General features: G+C 59.7%; 2 protein-coding genes across 14 annotated transcripts in view; one reads left to right on the top strand and one right to left on the bottom strand.

Annotated features, from left to right (window-relative positions):
- The window catches only part of RBFOX3 (RNA binding fox-1 homolog 3), a 430,522-nt gene extending 424,719 nt beyond the window's left edge, over positions 1-5,803 (top strand). For 4 of the 10 annotated variants that reach the window (XM_043462453.1, XM_043462461.1, XM_043462464.1 and 1 more), the window contains 2 exons: positions 759-837; positions 2,599-4,347. In XM_043462453.1, coding sequence (XP_043318388.1) covers positions 759-837; positions 2,599-2,643 — 124 coding nt within the window. In that variant the 3' untranslated portion in view covers positions 2,644-4,347. Of the gene's footprint in view, positions 1-758; positions 838-2,598; positions 4,353-4,392 lie in introns of those variants that run through there. The other 6 variants (XM_043462445.1, XM_043462487.1, XM_043462469.1 and 3 more) reach the window with 4 other exon arrangements.
- A 3,100-nt stretch (positions 5,804-8,903) lies between these two features.
- Positions 8,904-17,619, bottom strand: ENGASE (endo-beta-N-acetylglucosaminidase). Of its 4 annotated transcripts, none has more exons than XM_043462405.1 (14): positions 17,461-17,619; positions 16,721-16,788; positions 16,377-16,578; positions 14,801-14,949; positions 14,072-14,229; positions 13,370-13,518; positions 12,878-13,043; positions 11,860-11,963; positions 11,425-11,533; positions 11,067-11,257; positions 10,576-10,724; positions 10,022-10,130; positions 9,565-9,679; positions 8,904-9,354 (listed from the first exon to the last, which is right to left on the bottom strand). In XM_043462405.1, exons 1-14 carry the CDS (start codon positions 17,580-17,582, stop codon positions 8,935-8,937), a joined length of 2,211 nt encoding a protein of 736 aa, XP_043318340.1. In that variant the 5' UTR covers positions 17,583-17,619; the 3' UTR covers positions 8,904-8,934. The 4 variants fall into 4 exon arrangements, with proteins under 4 accessions (XP_043318340.1, XP_043318344.1, XP_043318356.1 ...); XM_043462409.1 differs by having other exon boundaries at positions 10,022-10,127; XM_043462421.1 differs by having other exon boundaries at positions 14,801-14,897; positions 16,366-16,574; positions 17,461-17,531.
- Positions 17,620-18,221: the final 602 nt, after the last annotated feature.

Here is an 18,221-nt window from a genome sequence, read left to right as displayed (position 1 = left end):
AGCCGGCAAGCCCCAAACTTCTGTAATCACTTCCTGCCTTCACAACATGAGAGGCCTTGGGACACCGCCCCCCCCCACCCCCCATCTGGGTAGCAGACAGTTCCTCTGATGCCCAGCCCTGGAGGCCTGACCCCTCCACCACCACCACCCTGAGCTTTGGAGCCCTGAGTGAGACGGTAATCAGGAGCCTTGGTTTCTGCCCGGAACACCACTGACCCTTCTCAATGCTCCCAGGCCTGAGAGCCTTCAGCCCCGAGAAAGAAAGGCAGAGCATGTGCTCAGCTGCGAGTACATCCAGAGGCCCGAGGAGGGTTCTCTCTTGTTTTGAGGGCCAGCCCTGGGGTGACGGGGCTGCCTTGATGCCTTTCCCTGTGGGCACTCAGCCTGTTGGCCTCTGCCTGCTGCTTGGGGAAGCGTGCAGGCTCCAGAACCAGGAGTCCAGTGGGCACTTCGTGGAGGGTAGCTGTTGCTCTTGGCAGTGGCACTGAAGGCCCCTCAGCCCTCCCTTCCAGGGGCAGGCGGCACCCTCAGCGTCTGGCCCATGGGTGTTGTCTGGGGCACAGCAGGCCGGCACTCATGGTCAGCACTCACTGGATGTGTTCAGAGGGTGGCCAGCTATGTTCCCTCCAAACCAGCAGGAAGGAGGAAGAGGGGGTGTGCAGGGGAGGGCGGGGCCTTGGGGTGCTGTCTCCAGGGAGGCGGGAGACCCTCACCTGCCCCATCGCCCCCCACCCCCCTCCCTGTGCTCACCTCCCCAGTTACGGCAGAGTCTACGCGGCTGCTGACCCCTACCATCACACCATCGGCCCCGCGGCGACCTACAGCATTGGAACCATGGTAAGGAGGCCCAGGCCGAGCTGAGGCCGGGGTGGGCAGGCAGGCCCTTAGGGAAATGCCCCAGACCTCGGCCTGGTGCCTGGCAGGACAGGGGCCTGGATCTGAGCTGGGCAGGACCTGCCCCTTTGTGCCCTGGTGGAGTCAGAGGGAGGTGGCCCCACCCAGACAGGCAGCTGCCCGGTAACGTCGTCTGGGAGACCTTCTGGTGTAGCCTGCTCTGCTGAGCCCTGTAGTTAAAGTCCGATCATCCCAGCCTTCCACTCCGGGACCGGGAAAACCCGACGGAACCTCCTGGCCGGGGGCGCCAGAGGCAGCAGGGCCTCCACTTCCCCTCGTGTGGGCGTGTCCGTGCCTCTGTGTTCTGTCACCCCCTCACTGTACCTTTCCTCACCACCCACGCCCCTGCTGCGTGACCCTCGTGGCTCCAGCTGGGCCTGCGGGTCTCTCCTGGGGAGGCGGGGCCTCTGCCCTGGGCTTCAGCGGTGGGCTGAGGGGGCGCACTTCTGATGGGCCTGCTGAGGCCCGGAGGTGTGCGGGCCAGTGTGTCTGTGTGTGTGTGTATGTATGGCCAGCTCTTGACACATACGGCCCAGCTCACTCTGTACCCCGAAATCTGCTTCCAGTGAACACCTACCTTCCAGGCTCACCCCAACCCCCCAGCCCCATGGGGTATTAATGTCGGTTTTTAACTAGCTTGGCATCCAGCATCAAAGATGAAAACGTTTTGGGCAGGGTAAAGAGGGAGGAGGTTCAGAGACAATATGGATTTTTTTTTTCACCTCCCTTGTTTTTGATTACTCCCTCCCAATTTTCCTTTTGTTTTTTTTTTTATTTTTAACGAGCCTCAGACATCCCAAGCAGCCATGGGTCCCAGGCCTCTGGGTGAAGGGGCAGGCCCAGGCCCACTCCCAGATGAAGGCCCCAAAACTGGCTTGCAGGCTTCTTGGCTTCAGAATCGCCAGGCCCTCTGCGAAGCTGTTAGCTAAAAGCTTTTGTTAATTCACAGAGGGTTCCCTCTTATGTTTTCTTTTATTTTTTTAAGATTTTCTGTGTTTTTCCCCGCAACTTTTCTGCTCTGGCACTTGCCATTTTCTTCCTTTCTCTGGGGAAGCTGGTGGGTGGGGCAGGAGTTTTCTGCGTAGGTCTCCCTGACCCAGGGGAGCCCCAGAGCACAGGAAAGCGAGCGTGACAAAGGCCCGTCCTCCCGGCTGGACGGAGGAGGCACAGGGACCCCAGAAGGCCCCTGGAGCTGGATGAGCAGACGCAGTCCTTCCTGATAGAGCCAAGGCCCCAGGAACCCTGACTAGAGGCCCCTCTCCCCTCCGGTGCCTGGAGGGGCTGAGGCCTGCCCACCTCCGCAGCCCCGATGGGCATGGAGGAGGCGGGGCTTCTGCTCCCACCTCCCCCAGATGACAGACGATGGAGGAAGCGGGCAGGGAAGGGTCAGGCCTGAGCCAACAAAGTGCCCAAAAGACATCTCAGACCTCGTTATCCAGAAGCTCCGTGGCTGGTGACCCCAGCACCTCTCTGACCCCAAGACCACCAACCACATCGGAAATAGGCCCAGCACCCCTCCGGCTGCCATGACAACCAGCGTCCATTCTCCCCAAGGCAGAACGGAAGGAGGGGGGACAGAAGTCGGGATTTAGCTGTTTCTCTTTTTGTTTTTCTTTTTTTTTTTTTTTTTTTTTGCTTTTTGCTTTCCCCCTCCCCTCCCGAAAGGCGGTACTGATTGGCTGTTTTTCATCTTTGATGTTGCAGGCTAGCCTCTGCCGAGGAGGGTACAGCCGCTTCACCCCCTACTAGCAAGAGGCCCAGCCCCTAACAGCATTCACTCTGACTGCCTAGTACACACCAAACCCAGCAGTCCAAAGGCAGGCACAGCCACTCCGAGGACAGTGCGCCCCTCCCGGTCAGCGACACGCGCCGCTGACCTCCGCGACTCCTTAAGTCCATAGGTTTTACCTCCGGCCAGCTGGTCTCCCCCCACGATGGCGTGTGTGTCTTTGACCATGGTCACCCCTGTATGTCTGAAACCTTGGTTCCTATTTTGACTCTGTTGATGTTGTGCCCCACCGCACCCCCAGCCCTGAGCCATTTCAGTTATAGGATGCACAAAGGGGGAGGGGCTAGGCTACCAGAAGACCTCCTCTCAAGACTAGCAATAGAGCCCGAGAGAGCCATGCCCACTCTCCTGCCGCCTGTCCCCACCTTGCCCCAAGGAAGACACCAGTCCAGCCTCCCCAGGAAGCCACCCCAGCCAGTCTGGCCACAGCCCTGCCCCTGCCCCTGGGGTTCAGGCGGCGAGGGGCTCTTGTCTATCTGCCCCACTTGGTGGGTTCCCAGCCTCGACAGTGGTCACTCCTGACCTTCACCCAGCTAATCTCAGGAGTAGCTGTCTCTGCCCTCCTTGTCTCCATTTAGCTAAACTCACGTTTCTGATTAAATCTGACTGATGTTTCCTGCTGAAGTTGTCACAAGTCACGGGGGAACCGCACCAGCCTCAGGGGTTCCTTAGCCTCTGTTATAAGAAACGAAAGAGTCTAAAAATTGTCAGCCCTGCAGTGCCTGGAGGCCCTCCCTTAGCTTGTCTGCCCCTCTGCCCACACTCGTGAGTCTCTCCAATCTGGCCACGCTCTGGAGACGGGGTCCCTGCCAGCTTGGCACCCGGGTCTGTATTTGAGTGCAGCACTGCCTTCCCTTCCCCAAGCTTGAAATGTTCTTTTCCGGGTACATTTCTGGAAGGGGAGTCTGAGCGAGAGAGCAGGGCAAGGCGTTACTCACCGCCCAGCCCCTCTGGCGGGACAGTACTTAGCACCCACCTCCTGTCCGGAGAAGCTCGGGGCTCAACTCTGCTGCAGGGCTCTGGGGCCTGCAGGTAAAGCTGAGATGGCTGGGGGAGCTTCTGGAAGCTTCATGTGCAGCCCTGGCACCTCTGTTACAGGAGAAAGTGGCCAGGTCAAGGAGGCCCTGGGCTCCTATGTGCCAGAGCTGGCTTCTGGGGGTATGGACAGCCAGCTAGAGGGTGCAGGTCCCTGCCAGCCAAGGCGTGAGCCTCCGCCCACCCCACCAGCACATCGTTTCCGGTTGGCAGGGTGGGCAGGCCTCTAGAGGGTACCCAGCCAGCTCACCTCCACTGCCTGAAGACCCTCTCAGCTGCCTCATTCCAGAACCCCACCGTGGCCCATGCAGCGCCGTCCACCCACCATGCCCTGACCTCTGACCTCATCCGCCCCGAGCAGCCCCGTCCTGCCCACCCAGGTCTTAGCAGAATCTACCAGTAGCTTCTACCGCTGGGCACACTGCGGCTCTTCCGTCCCCGCCACCCCATCCTCCCCACTCCGCCCCCACTGGAGGGCGGAGGTCTGCATTCAATGCCCTTAATCAAGATGAGGGGGCTCCTGAAGCTGGGAGTGGGGCCGGTGTGGGGGTGCCCTCCCTCCCACCCACCTGGCACCCAGGGTCCCAGATCCTGCTCCCCCACCCCCCACCCCGTAGCACACCCGGCAGTTGCTTCTGGGAACTGCAAGTCCTGCCTTTCTGTTTCTGTTGTAGTGAAAGCTTCTGCCGTTTCCTTCTTGGACCATGAAGGGCAAAAACAAAACAAAAAAAATCACAAAAAAAAATTCACAAAACAAAAAACAAAATAATAATAATAAAAAAAAAAAGATGTTCAGATCCAAGCAACAAAAACAACCAACCAAACCGAGAAGCATCCACCACGTCCGAGTCCGTGAGCCCGCGAGCCGCCGCACCCACCGCAGCGAGGGAGCAAGTCTGCGGGAAGATGGGGGGTGGAGGGGTAGGGGGGCGCCTCATTTTCTACCAAGTCTTCCTTCCGGGCCCCACTCGGGGCAGCGTGGGGCCAGTGGCGAGAAGATGCAGGCCCGAGCAGGAGGAGCGGCCAGCAGGACTTGACCTTGGCTGCTGATGGTGCCAACAGAGGGAACGGGCGCGGGGAGGGGGTCGGCTTCTCATCCCAGGGCTTCGGCTGTGCCCGGTCACCCCCCTACCCGTGTCTCCTGCTCTGGGCCCCAGCTACCCCTCCTGCCTCACCGCCAACACCCGTGTCCTGCAAACCTGAGGAAGAGGAGGTGGCAGGGACTGACCAGCAGCAGCCCTGGGCTCCGAACCCAACACCAAGGGCTGATGTCTTTCCAGAACTCCGGGGCACCCAGGGCCCCTCCACGTCAGGGGGCTCCGGCTGCCCGGCCAGGGGGTGGGGGCCTGCAGGCTGAGGACTTGCTCGGACTGGTGGGTTTCTGGTTCCCTTTCTGGAGGCGGCCCTGGGTCTGGCCCAGGGGAGGGAAGGCCAGCCTCACCGCTGCAGCTGGAACAGAGGGACGGGACTGGCCAGCGCCTGGCTGCAGGGTGAGGTTGGGGTCATGGTGCTGTGGGTCTGGACGGCACGTCCGAGCAGGGAGAGCGCGGGGGTAGGGGAAGGCCTGGGTGGTCCGCGGCCCTCTTCCCCTGCTCCCAGATCAGGTCCCAGGGTGGCCGCAGACAGTGGGCAGCAGGGAGGAGCCCCTGGCCAGGCAGGGAGAGCTGGAGGCAGGGAAGCAGCAGAAAAGAACAAAAGATGTAGGCTGCCAACATGGCTCCACTGTCTCATGAAACTTAAAAGGTGAAAAAAAGAAAAGAAAATACACCTCACTTTATATTCAGCATCAGCTCCTGAAGCTACTGAGACGAGTCTCCTTTTCTATTCCCGGTGTACATAGCCCCGCGCCGCCTCCGGCTTCATCCTCTGTACAGGCCCCTCGACCCTCTGCTGTTCTGGGCCCTTTCCTGCTCCGCACCCCCCGCCCCCGGCCCTGCGCCCCCCCGCCCCCCACCCCCTGCCCCCCCAGGACTGCAGCCAGGCCCCAGGCTTCCTTTCTTACCATTCTGTATGCTTCCAAGGTGTGACCATTTAAATCAACCGTATTATTATTATTAAGATTATTAATAAAGATTTTTCTTCGAACCAGGACGACTCTTTTTGATTGGCTGGCCCCCCTGGGCACAGAGGACCAGGACAGGCAGCTTCTTTCTCCCAGGAAGCCAGACGGCCAGGGGGAGTCAGAAGACCCTTCTGGGAGAGACTCTAGCACCCCCCATCCTCTCCTCCAGACTGTTGTCTCCTCCAGCCCATCCCGAGTCTGGAGGCAGGGCTCCTAGCCTGCGGGTAAGGTCTGTGAAGTGACCGGCAGGGTATAAGGCGGCAGCCCCACCCCACCACCCCACCAACCCCCCAACTGGCTGCCGCTCCGCAGTTACTGCCCCACATGGTCCCTGATGGGGCCTGACCGCAGGCAGACCCCAGCCTGCCCCCCACCCCAGTGGGGCATCTGGATGAGAGAGGGCAAGCTGGGCGGTTGAGGCTGCTGCACTCGGGGCCAGCCGTGGTCCCGAGGAACGGAGCTGCTTAAAGGTAAGCCCCCTCTTCGCCACCCCTGTGAGCCCCCAACCCTGGTGGGGATGGGGTGGAGGAGAGTGGCTGCCACCCCCCAACCCCCACCCCCGGGAGAGGAGGGAGAGCTGGGAGGCGAAGCAGCAGAATTCAAACCAGCAGCCTGAAAGCCGTGGGCTGGGGGCTGCGATGAGCGGCGGACTCCAAACCCAACCACACTGCCCCGTCCACGTCTCGCCAGGACCCACGCTCTTCATTTTTCACAGCGCCGGATAATTTATTTCAGGGCGATTACACACACCAGAGGGGCACGGGCTTAAATGCCGACATATTAATTTTCCTACATACGAGCCTTTACGTCGGCGGGACCGGGGACCGTGCTCTAGGGGAGCCGGGGCTGTGCGATCCCTCCGCACGCCACGCTCCGCTAAACCCCCTTACCTCTAATTGCTTGCTCACCAGACTGTGAGAAAATAATTGCCACTATAAATTTTCCCTCCTTCTCTGCATAAAATATTCGGAAAACCAGCACTTAAAAAAGGAAGAGGGGGGTGCTCCTGAAATAAGAGCAGCAGGGCATCAGAGCTGTGCTGCCCACTTCTGGGTGCCTGGCTACGTGCCCGCGGCAGGGGCAGGCGGGAGCCCTCACCCCCAGTTCAAAATGGGGAGGCTCAAAACATTTCCAGGGAAAGTCAAGGGAGCAGTTCCCCAACCCTGACAGTCTCCTGGGAGAACCAGGGGTGCTGGGAGGCCTGTTCAGGGTCAGACACTGGAGGTGGCTTCCTGGCCTGCCGGAGCCATCATCCCCTCCCAAACAAACCTCTTCCCACCCTGGGACTGAGCTGGGCTGCACATGTGGGGTGTGAAGAATAAAACGTTCCCAGTTAGGAAAGACCTGGAACCTGAGTTCCTGCGTGGGGCTGTGAAAGGGGCACATGGGCACCTGGGAAGCAGGGCAGGTTGAGACAGAGGCCATTGTCCGCCGAGAAGGAGACTCCTGTGTCCTGCGCGTGCAGGCTCAGTGGCTAAGTCTGAGTGTCTGACTCTTCAGCGACCCCGTGGACCGTAGCCCCCCTGTCCTCCTGTCTGTGGGATTTCTCAGGCCAAGAGTACTGGAGTGGGTTGGTATTTCCTTCTCCAGGGGATCTTCCCGACCCAGGGGTCAACCCCACCTATGCCCTGTGTCTCCTGCTTGGCAGGCAGATTCTTTACCCCTGAGCCACTGTCCTCTCCCAGTTCCGAGGGCCAGGGCAGACGCAGTGTGGCTACAGTGCCGCCTGGCGGCCTCTCCCTTCCCTGCAGCCTCAATCAAGTCTGCTGACCCCGAGCTGGCATAGGAGGCCCACCCTCCAGCTGGGAGGTCACCTCAGAGTGTCCTGGCCCTTGGCATCATCCACATCTCGTAGCACAGAGGGGAGGACAAGAGGAACCGGGAAGTAACACCTCCATCACTGGCCTATGGGGCCTGGAGGTGAGAGGCCCCCCAAGAACAAGGGGCCAAGGGCCTTCACCAGAGGGCCACAGCAGAGCCCACTTGGGCCTCTAGAGGGGAGGGGAGCAGGGTTCCCCAAGGCTGCGGGGCCAAGATCCCTCCCAGGAAGCCACCCATGTGTCAAAGGGGAGCTGTGTGGCAGGAGGCGCTGTCTCTGGCTCGCTGACCCCCGCCTCGTCCCTGTGCAGAACCGCTGAGCAGCCTCAGCTTGGGCAGAGGGGTGGAGGGAGGTGCTGCAGAGAGAAGGAAGCAGGAGGAGGGACCGCAGTGGAGAGAGCTGCGGCCCCCGCGCCGTGATGCTCCGGGCTAACACCTGCTCAAGGGACCGGCTGAGCAGGAGGGTGTGGAGGCAGGAGGCGACCCGGAGCCCCCACACAGGGCTTGGGGCTGCTGGGTGCAGCCCAAAGGGCCTTCCTGGGCGCTGCCCGGCCACCTGCTGCCCAAGCTCACTGGGCTCACTAGCTCCCACCTACAACCCAGAAGAGACGAAGCAGGACCCAGGGCCAGTGGGGACGTTCCAGAAGTGGCTCTGGCTCTGGGGAACAGTATACCAGGAAAGCCAGGTCACCAGGTGGTCTGGCCCATGTGCCCACCCTGCTGGGGGCTGGTGTGACCTGGCACAGACTGGCTGGGGGCTCCCACGGCTGGGGTAGAAGGCACCCCGGGGAGCCCCTCCCAGCACCTGCAGGGGCTGCTGTTCCTATGCTACCACCCCCCCAATCCCAGCTCTGCACCCCCATCATGGCCCCTCTATCTCATTCCCACCCTTGGAAGCATCTCAGGGCCCTCCTGCCACTATGAAGCTCCTTCCTAATTGTTCCAACTGCAGGAATGAAAGGTCACCATTGTCAGCATAAGTGTCTCTCAGCCTATTAGGCAATACCCTTTATGGAATTCTCTAGGCTAAATGTTCCCAAATCTTTTCACTTGTACCTAGTATAGTATCCTATTGTACCTGGTATAGTATACTACTGAGAGAGATGAGACCAAGACTGGGGTGGGGCAGGGTGTCCATTCACCCCTGGGAATTATCAACTCAGCAAACCGACTTCTCAGCTTTCCTATTGCAATGCCCCAATGAAGAGCCACAGCCTGCTCGCCCACGGTCTTCTCGTCCAGCCCTGGAGACCCGGGTCTTTCCTGAACACTTGTGAGGCCCCGGCGCAGAAGAAGCCTTTAGCCTTGAGATAGGAGACTCTGCTTTAATGTCTGCTCACGTGCGGGGCATGGAGTAGAGCATGGCCGCCCTGCCCCACTCGGCCCGAGGCACCAGGAACCCCTCTTTGGGGACAGGCTCCACCAGGAACTCCACACGGCCATCCCGGCCAGGCTCCGCGGCTGCCACTGCCAGGTCCACTATCCGATACTGGTTGACAAAAGCCAGGCCCAGCAGCCTGGGCCTCCCAGGCTCCGAAGGCCCACTGCCGGGAGAGCCACCTTCCGATCCTCGGCAGCAGTGGATCCGGAAGCACCGGACGCGGGGAAGGAGGTAGGCCCAGTGGAGAGTGCAGCTGAGCCGGAGCCCGGCGGGGCCGCCCTCCCGCTCGGAGGCGGCCGGCTGCCAGCGCACGTGCGAGACCGTCACGGCCTGCACCTGGGGGAGCGGCGTCAGCAGGCTGTTGGCATCCACCACCTGGCAGAAGAGACAAGACTAAGCTCAGCCCGGGAGCCTAGGGCAGGTTGGGGGGTGGGGGGGGTGCCTGGCCCTGCACGGTCCCAGCCCTGGCACCCCTGCCCCAGCTCCCCTCTGAGCCAGAGGAGGGGGCAGGCAGGTGTCCGGCCTTGTCTGCAAAGGGCACAGACGCCCCAGCCGAGCTCCATCCAGGTCCCTGGGATGCCTCACCTGGAGCTCTCCAAGGCGACAGATGAAGTTCTCCTCCTTCTGGCTGCCCGGAGGCCGGGAGAAATTAACGAAGAGGTCTTGCAGGAGGCAGCCCCGCAGATTCACTTCGTAGCAGCTGGGAGAGACAGACAGAGACCAGTCACAAGGGGCCTCAGCCTGGCACCTGCAGACAGGCTGCTCACAGAAGCCCAGAGCCACAGGGATATCCATCCCAAAGTGGACCCTGTGATCAGTGGGAAACCCGGACCTAAGCCATGACCGTGATCATGACTGCTCCCAGCAAGCATCCTGGGCTTGTGCCACTGAGCTGCCTGAAATCTGGGAGGACTGGCCCATGGGCCCTACATCCCTCCAATTCTGTGGTTTCTCAGTGGAGGGCCCCTCACTCTCCAATCCCCACCATGGTGTGGCCATCCTCTGCTGGGGACTCAACAGGAAAGATGGGGCGGGGACTCACCGCTGGACCCAGCCCCCACTGAGCTGCTGGCCGCAGCGGCCCACCCATTTGGCCAGCTTGGTTGGGGGCACTCGGAGGGGTCGGGGACTGCGCCTGGAGCTGGTTTCTGCTGGGAGAAGAGACACAGAACTTTAACAAGGGGAGTCCAAAGGAAACCACACTGGGAGGTGTCACTGAACAGAGAGCTAGGGGCCCCCCAAGACACCCTGGTGGCCCTAGGTGCTCAGCTCAATGGGTTGAGGCCTTGGGGGATGGAGGACAGGGAGGAGAGGAGGGAAGCTCGGGGATGGATGTTCAGGACTGGCCAGGGGACATCGTCCCTCTCGGGGCACTGCTGGCAGGAGAGCCGCCATGGGCACACACGTCCAACCCCACGCCACAGGGCCACCGCAGCCCAGAGGTTCCGGTTGAGAGGTGAACCCCCCATCCAGGCCTGGCTCAGAGCGGCACCTGGACCCAAGCAGCCTCCACACCCCTAGCCTCCTCCTCCCCGAGAGACCCCCTGAGAAGGGAGAAGCCTGTAAGGAAGGGAGGCACCAACCACGTCCACTCACCACTCAGCGCAGAGATGCCTCCCACGTGACAGCTGCCCGCGTCCCCTGTGGTGAGCTCCAAAGCCACCCCCACAGCCGAAGGCCCTTCCAGCTTGTACACCAAGGACAGGAAGATCTTGGGTGGCACTGGGACCTGCAGGGAGAACAACCTGGAGGAGGAAGGTCCAGCGATGAGAGGCTGCGGGGAGACTGCTGGAAAGCGGGCGCTGCTCCGAGTCCCGCCGCCAACTTTTCCCTCCAGGATGGGGAGGGGGCCAGGCTGCTGGGCAGAAGAGGCACGCAACAGAGTGCAGGCAGCTGAGGCTACTCTCCTGGATGCTCAAAGTGGCGAAGACGGTAAACTGGATGTTGCATGTTCTTCACACAGTAAAACAAAATCCCCGTTTGTCCTCCTCCTGGCCTCTGCTGCCCACCTGCCCGGTTTTAGCAACCGACAAGGATGACAGGGGCAGCTGATGGGCCCCAGGTTCCGGCCCCCCTCACTCACCTACCTCACAGCCACGGTTCCAACCTCGGGCGGAATCAGCCCCCGGATGAGCAGAGAGCTGCCCCCGTTCCAGGCGTCCTCCAGGCAGCAGTGTGTCTTCACCCAGCCCCGCCCGTTCCCTTCCAGCCTGTGCTCTCCAAACAGGGGCTGGATCTCCTGGGCACTCGGGTGGTACCAGGGCCCCACGGCCTCCTCCTGAAGGGTGAGGCAGAGGTGGAGGGGGGCACTGGGGGCAGACAGATGCCCCTCCCACCAGTCCCAGGGGAGGACCAAAGACCCGAGAGAAGGCAGCCCCTTTGCCCAGACGCAGCCACGTCCAGGAAGCCCCTGGCCCCCGGCCACGCAGCGCAGGACCCACACACCTGGCCATAGCAGACTCTTCGAGTCCCCATGCCCAGGCAGAAGGAAGTGACAAAGGGCAAGGAGCAGATGCTGTGTGTGGGCAAGTAGCGTTCCAGCAAACTCCAGAACCTACAGAGAAATGCATGGAGGCTCAGGTCTCCAGAGGGCACTGCAGCGCCCCAAACTCACTCTCAGGGCCCTAGGCTTTCCTGCACCCCTTTCCAAGTGATGTTGGCCCCCGCTGAGCATCTGTGGGAAGTGGTCCCTTGGGGTCCCCAACTTTCATCCTTCCTGCGTAACTGGTCTCAAGGACCCCCAGAGCAGCCAGGGCAGCTGAGTCCCGTGCCTTGTCTCAACCCCCACTCTTCAGGTGAGCATGGCCAGAAGCTGGGGAAATCACCTGAGACTCTCCCTGCCACTGGCCACACCCAGGCCCTGGGACGCCTGGGACTCACTTGTCCTGGTTCTGGAAGAAATCGCCCTTCTCCAAACACTCGTACACCCAGCCAGGCGCGAACAGGGCCGCTGAGAACCCGTGCTTCCGAATCAACTCCAGCGACTGGGGAGACAGAAGTCAGGGAGATGCCCCCGTGCTAACAACCAGAGTCCACGCACAGGATGAGGGGCTTAGGGAAGGCGCAACCTTCGGGGCTTTTACGGTTCATCCCTGCAGTTCCGCAGCTGCCCAGAAGAGGGCGCGAGGCGGCGGGGAGGCGCGGAGGGAAAAATCCGAGGGGCAGGGGTCTGTAGGCGGGGCGCCCACGGGAGACACGTCTCTCTCTCTCTCACTACACTTCATGTTCTATTATCAGACTCACAGGGGGGCGGAGAGAATCTTCAGTTATTGGATTAATTTATTCACTTAAAAGCTTAATTAATGAGTTGAGAACGTCCCCGCGCACCTGGGACGGGCAGGATTGACAGCCTGGGGATGGGTTGATTCCCTGTTTATCCCACACCAGGTGCGGCGCCCCCCGCGGGCCCCTGTTCCTCTTTTCTCACTGCAGACAGACTTCCCTCGCCAGAAAAACCTCGCTAGTTAATCAGACCAGCAGCTCCCAAAACTGTGGGTGTGTGGCCTCAGTCCTTCGCCATGAGCTAAGGAAACACCACAACGTGCTCCCTGGCTTCTGGCCCTAGCCCACCCCCGTCCACATGATGCTCTAACTGCCAGCTAGGTGCCCCTCAAAGCACGGGGTCCAGAAGGAAGTAGAGCTATCGATGAGACTCGTGGTCGGAACAGGTGCTTTTGTCCCTCAGCATCTACGGAAAAACCGTACCATCTGTAGAAATGGGCTGAAAGTTAGGATTTTAGGGCACAGCTTGTGCTCGGGGCCTCGGTGTCCCCACTTGGGGGAGGATGATTGCTGCCTCTCTTTCCCGTGAGGTGCAGGTGGGAATGAGGGGGCCACAGGAACACGAGGCACCCAGGCCACGGCCACCACCTCCCCGGCCTCAGAGGCCACCACCCACCTTGTTTGTGTCGAACCGGCCCCCGACGACATTCCCGCGGGCGAACACGTCCACACCCACGTACACGTCAGCCAGGCGCTCCCCGGCCTGCCCCAGCATCCGCTCCAGATGCTCCTCCCGCCAGTTATAGTTGGTGAAGAAGCCGTCGCAGGAATCGAAGAAGACCCTGGGGGGCGGCACAGGTGGGCCGTGAAGCTCAGGCCTTCTCCCCTCAAGCACCTGCATCCGCTGAGCCCACAAACTACATGCTGCCTGCCTCCAGGACCAAGCAGTCCCCAAGAGCCCGCACCCAGCTCACAAACTTGGCCGGTAACCCTGGGCGCTGCCAGGCTGACAAGGCGTTAATTCTGTCTGCTGGTGGTCGGGGTACCAAACACCTCTGCTCTCTCCCTCACTTTCCCTCAGGGCAGCTGTCTATAGACAACACCTCCGGGAGGCAGAGGGAGCTCCCAGCCCTGCCCAGGGGCCCGGGCCGCCCTCCTGCAGGCTCACCTGTTCTGTTCGTTGAGCTCGTCCTGCCATTTGAGCTGCCCGCTGCTCACCACACTGTCGTACCAGAGCACCAGGCCCCCGGGGACCTGCTGATGCAGCTGAGAGGTCAGGTACCGGAGGAAGTGGGGCACGTTCCCCACGGCGGCCAGCTGGAGAAAGGGGTGGAGACAGACCTTCCGTGAGGCCCAGAGAGGCCTGTCGTGAGGAGTGCCTGGCCCCGGACAGACAGGAGGACACTTAACCCCAGGGGCAAACAGGTCCTAGAAGCCCCTCGGCCCCGCAGCTGCTGAGCAGCTGGACCTCTGGTCCAGCCAGAGGTCCGACTTTCCTTTCTTTCTGAAGCAGGAAGGACATGAACTCCGCAATCCAGAGAAGATAAAACCCAATGAAAAGGGAGGACACCATGAAAGGGAAGTCACACATGCAGCCCAAGCAGAGCAGAGACAGAGGAGGAAGACAGGGCCGCCTCGAAGGAGCCAGAGAAGCAAAGCTCAGCCAGGCAAGGCTCCTGGACATCACGCTGGAGAATGTCCATCTGCCTGTGAAGAGGCAGAGGGGCTGGAGGTTGGAGCCAGCTCTAGCTGGGATGCAGGAAGCGCTGCGGAGGCAGGGACCCGGCCTGGTGAGGCTGAGGAGCACAGCGGAGGGTCCCCACGGGGCGCAGGGGCTGGCGGGCCAGGCACCAGGGGCAGGCATGCTCACACTCAGAGAATTCTCAATGTTGATCAGCCAGCCGTCAAATCGGAAAAACTGGGCGATCAGGACCAGCTGATCGGCCACCGCCCGGTACGAGCGCTCGTCCCCGGCCAGGAAGGCCTCGCAGAGCCGCTCCCCGTCTTTCCATTCAGTGATGAAAGTCCCTGTGGGGCAGGAGAGAAACGAGGTCGGGCCAGGGGATCATTTCCCCTTCTACCCAGCAATTCCCGGGGTGTGGTTCCTGCACCATCAGCATCACTGTCGCCTGCAAAAAAATTGTTAGATTCCAAATTCCCAGTGTCCCCAGATATCAGATGACTCGGACACTCTGGGGGCAGGGCCCCGAAATCAGTGTTAGACAATAAATTATTCAGATGCAGGGAAAGGCTTGGGAAGCACTGCTCTCCCCCAGGGGTGGACCACCTACATCCTACATCCTGCCCCCAGTTCTTGCAAAAACAGGCTTACGGGATCACAGTCAAGCCCATTTGTTTGTTTATTGTCTGTGGGAGCTGTTATCTCTCTGGCAGCCCCAGTATGTGACTCAGTGGCCTGGAAAGCTGAGAATATTTCCTTTCCAAAACAAGTTTGCCTTCCCCTGTCCTTACTCATCAAGGCAGGTGAGGAGGTCTACCCAGCCAAGAGTACCCTAAGCCCAAACCCTTTTATTACTGGGGCCCCTGACAGGTGTGCCAACGAGTCTGGTTGGGTTGGAGGTGGGTCCTTGGCTCTTACCCAGCACGCAGACCCCATGCCTGTGGGCAGCGTTGGTCCAGCCTACTGGGGGGATGGTGACCGTGTGATGGCTGAAGTACACGAAGATGTCGATGTACTGCCAATGGTAAAAAGAATAGGGAGTCTGTGTGGCTGAGCCTTGAATAAACCTGGATGAAGAAAGAGAACAAAATCAGGACCCAGAAACAGACGAGGACATGGTGACCCCAGGGTGAAAAGGGAGGGCAACACAAGTGAAGTTTCTCTTTAGTTCCATCCAGTTGGCACTAAAGGTTGTTGTGAGCCAGGCCCTGCCCAGTGACTGGGCTGAGAAGTAGCACCAGGTCACAGCCTGGATGTCAAGAGGGTTAGTTTTGGTTTTTTTTTTTTTGCTGCGTCGGGTCTTAGTTGTAGCAGGTGGGATCCTGGGGCTCTCTAGTTGCAGTGTGAGCTCCAGAGCACATAGGCTCAGTAGTTGTGACATGTGGACTTAGCTGCCCCACAACATGTGGGATCTTAGTTCCCTGACCAGGGGTCGAACCCGCACCCTCTTCATTGGAAGGCGGATTCTTAACCACCAGACCACCAGGGAAGTCCTGGGAGGATTAGTCTTAAGGGAAGCATTTTCACCAGGTCCAACAGGCACCTGCTATCAGATCCGAAAGACTGAGCATGTTTAGCCTCAATGAACAGACAGGCAGAACACGAGGAAAGAGACCTGAAGGGGCTCACGCAGACCTCCAAGTGCCCGGGGCCCTGCTCTATTCCAACATCTGCAGTTCACTAGGACACAGCCGGCTTGCAGGTACAGTTGGGGTTGACAACCACATGAGCTGCACCAGTGGCTTCATCACCCGCTTCTGTACCTTGATGGCCAGCTCCAACTCAAGGCTTCCCATCAATTATTGTGTCCAAGCTTGTTTTATGGATATTTAAAGATCTCTAATGGTTTCCCCGGTGACTCAGTGGTAAAGAATTCACCTGCCAGTCCAGGAGACCTGGGTTCGATCCCTGGGTCAGAAAGATCCCCTGGAGGAGGATGGCAATCCATTCCAGTATTTTTGCCTGGGAAATCCCATGGACAGAGGAGCCTAAGGGGCTACAGTTCATGGGTTTGCAAAGAGTCAGACACAACCTAGTGACTAAACAACAAGATCTCTAAGCTGACCCTGCAGGAACTTGGGAAGAAATGCCCCCGGCTGGGGTGGGGTGGGGGAGGGAGTGGAATGATTCCAGAACCAGCAGGCCAAGATAGAACGGGACTAAGGAGGGTGAAGGAAAGAAATCAGCAGAAGAACCAAGTTACTAGGCCAGGTGGTCTGAAGAAGGTCCCTGCAACGGTGCTTTCTCCAGCCTCCCTGACTTCAGGTGCAGGCAGTCCACAGAATCAGTTTCAGGGCTGAAGGAGGCATAAGCTATCCCCTAATCCAGTCCCCTCTTCTTGCAGATGAAAGGCTGAAGCCTGAGTTCCTCTCCCAGTAGGTGGCAGGGTGGGCTGGCTGACTCCTGACTCCACATCCAGTGCTCCTTCCACCACCGGGCACAGCCCCTCCCCTCCATCCCATCATGCCAGGCCATGCGCTCACAGTGTCCTCACTTGTCATCCAAGTACCCGCCCATCATGTCATGGCACATCAAAGTTCGGGGCCTCCGGCTGCTCAGAGGGGGCTGCCGACACTCGGGGGGCCCCAAGGCCACATTAAAGCCATCCTCCGCATCGGGTGTCCACGCCAAGAGTTCCTCCAGGGAAGACAAGTAAAAGCTGATGGGTCTGGTGGTGTCCTTCTCATAATATCTAACTGATCAGAGGAGGGAAACAGCGAGGAATCAGTGGAAATTATGGAATTCATAATAGAGAACTTGAGATGGGGAAGGGGCAGCCCTGCCCAGAAGCCCCAGAGTGAACATGGACACAGTGTTCAGAGCCTCGGTCCTTCTCACCTGGCAAAGGGTCTGGGGTAAAACTGACCACTTCTCGAAAGACTGCTTCTTCTTGATCCTCTTCAATTCTAAGCAAAGAAGGAGTTGAATTGTTTTTTTTGTTGTTGTTTCTGTTTTTAATAATAGGGTAAAGAAAAAGAGCCTGTAGAAGCAAAGGGACCAGACCCCATGAAGACGTGCAGGGGGAGACGTCCTCTGGTTTACATGTTTTAATGCAAACTATGGAAACGTGCCTTTGCCCATTCTGTTCCCTCACACTAGAACGCCCTTTTCTGCAGTCTCCACCTACTGAAGTCCTCCACCTCCTCAAAGACCAGTTCAGATGTCCCGGGCCAGGCACCCTCCCTGTCCTCCCCAGCATGGACACTAATAATCCTAATTACACCCACTGGTCTGCACTGAGCAACTAAAATCTCTCTGCAGACCCAAGGCCAGGGGAGGGAGGCGTGGTCAACCCATTTCTCAGATGAGGATGTCGGACCTTCTGGTCAGGGCGCCAGGATTCCCAGACGCGCCCGCTGCTGGGGTCGCACCCAGGCTCCGAGACTGTCCGTGCCTGCTGCTGTGCGGGGCGGGAGGGACGACGGGCAGAACCCGCCGCGAACAGTGAGCGTGGGGGCCGAAGACCGCTGTCCTGCGCCCAGGGCCTCCCTTGGCCTGGGCCAGGGGCCCAAAGACTCCGGCCCACTGCCCGGCCGCCGGATCGAGCCGCAGAATTCTCCCGGCGACCTCTTACCCACCTTCTCCGGGCCAGCCGCCCTCTCGGCCGCCGATCCCGCTGCTTCTCCACGGTCGCTGGCGCCTGCAGCCGCCGCTCCTGCCGCCGCGCCGCCGTCCGGGTCCCTGTCCCTGCCGCCTCCATGACGTTGCCCCGCCCGCGCCACCCGCCGGCCACCGGCCAATCGCAGGCCGAGACCCGCCACCGCCACCGCCCACCGGCCAATGGGGACTTCTCTGCGCGGTTGCCCCGCCCCTACTAGGCTCAGGCTGGACACCCGGCTCGCTCTGTGGGCTGGCGCACCTGCCGCCCGGCCTTTGTAGCGGAGGAAGGCCTGGGGGCGGGGCCTGGGGCGGGGCTGATGCCGTGGGCGTGGGGTGGGCGGGGTCTTAGCCCAGGACTCCGGAAAACCCCTTTGTGTGAGTTCCTTTTCAGATGAGCAATCTCCTGAAGGTCACCAAGTCAGTAAATTGTGAAAGTGATATCTGAACTCAGTTTGCTTAACCCCTGTTTCAAAGATAATTTTCTGGGAAAAGTGAAATCATAATTCTCATTCAAGTATAAATATGGACAAGTGTTAAAGACTGTCCTCCTTATTCAGACAGAATTATAACCAATTCAAAAGCGAATCAAAAAAGAGATTGTGTATAGATCAGGAATATTGAAATGAGTACGTAAATAGAGGCATAAAGAGTTTTTCCGCTGGGTGGGTGGGGGGTGAGTGAGATCACTGAGCCTCTAGGCAAGACAATTTACACGTAAAAAAGATGACGAAAACTAAAA

Source organism: Cervus canadensis, chromosome 1 (genome assembly GCF_019320065.1).
Source record: "Cervus canadensis isolate Bull #8, Minnesota chromosome 1, ASM1932006v1, whole genome shotgun sequence".
NCBI classification, from domain to species: Eukaryota; Metazoa; Chordata; class Mammalia; order Artiodactyla; family Cervidae; genus Cervus; species Cervus canadensis.
Note: the sequence above shows the minus strand (reverse complement) of the source record. Positions and strands in the feature narration are given on the sequence as shown.

Excerpts from the sequence above, each read along its gene's own strand:
- ENGASE (XM_043462405.1), bottom strand. The coding sequence starts at position 17,582 with ATGGAGGCGGCAGGGACAGGGACCCGGACGGCGGCGCGGCGGCAGGAG. Across the intron at positions 14,230-14,800 it reads GCATGGGGTCTGCGTGCTGG|GGACTTTCATCACTGAATGG; the intron begins GTAAGAGCCAAG and ends CCTGCCCCACAG. Across the intron at positions 10,131-10,575 it reads AGGCATCTCTGCGCTGAGTG|CAGAAACCAGCTCCAGGCGC; the intron begins GTGAGTGGACGT and ends CTCTTCTCCCAG.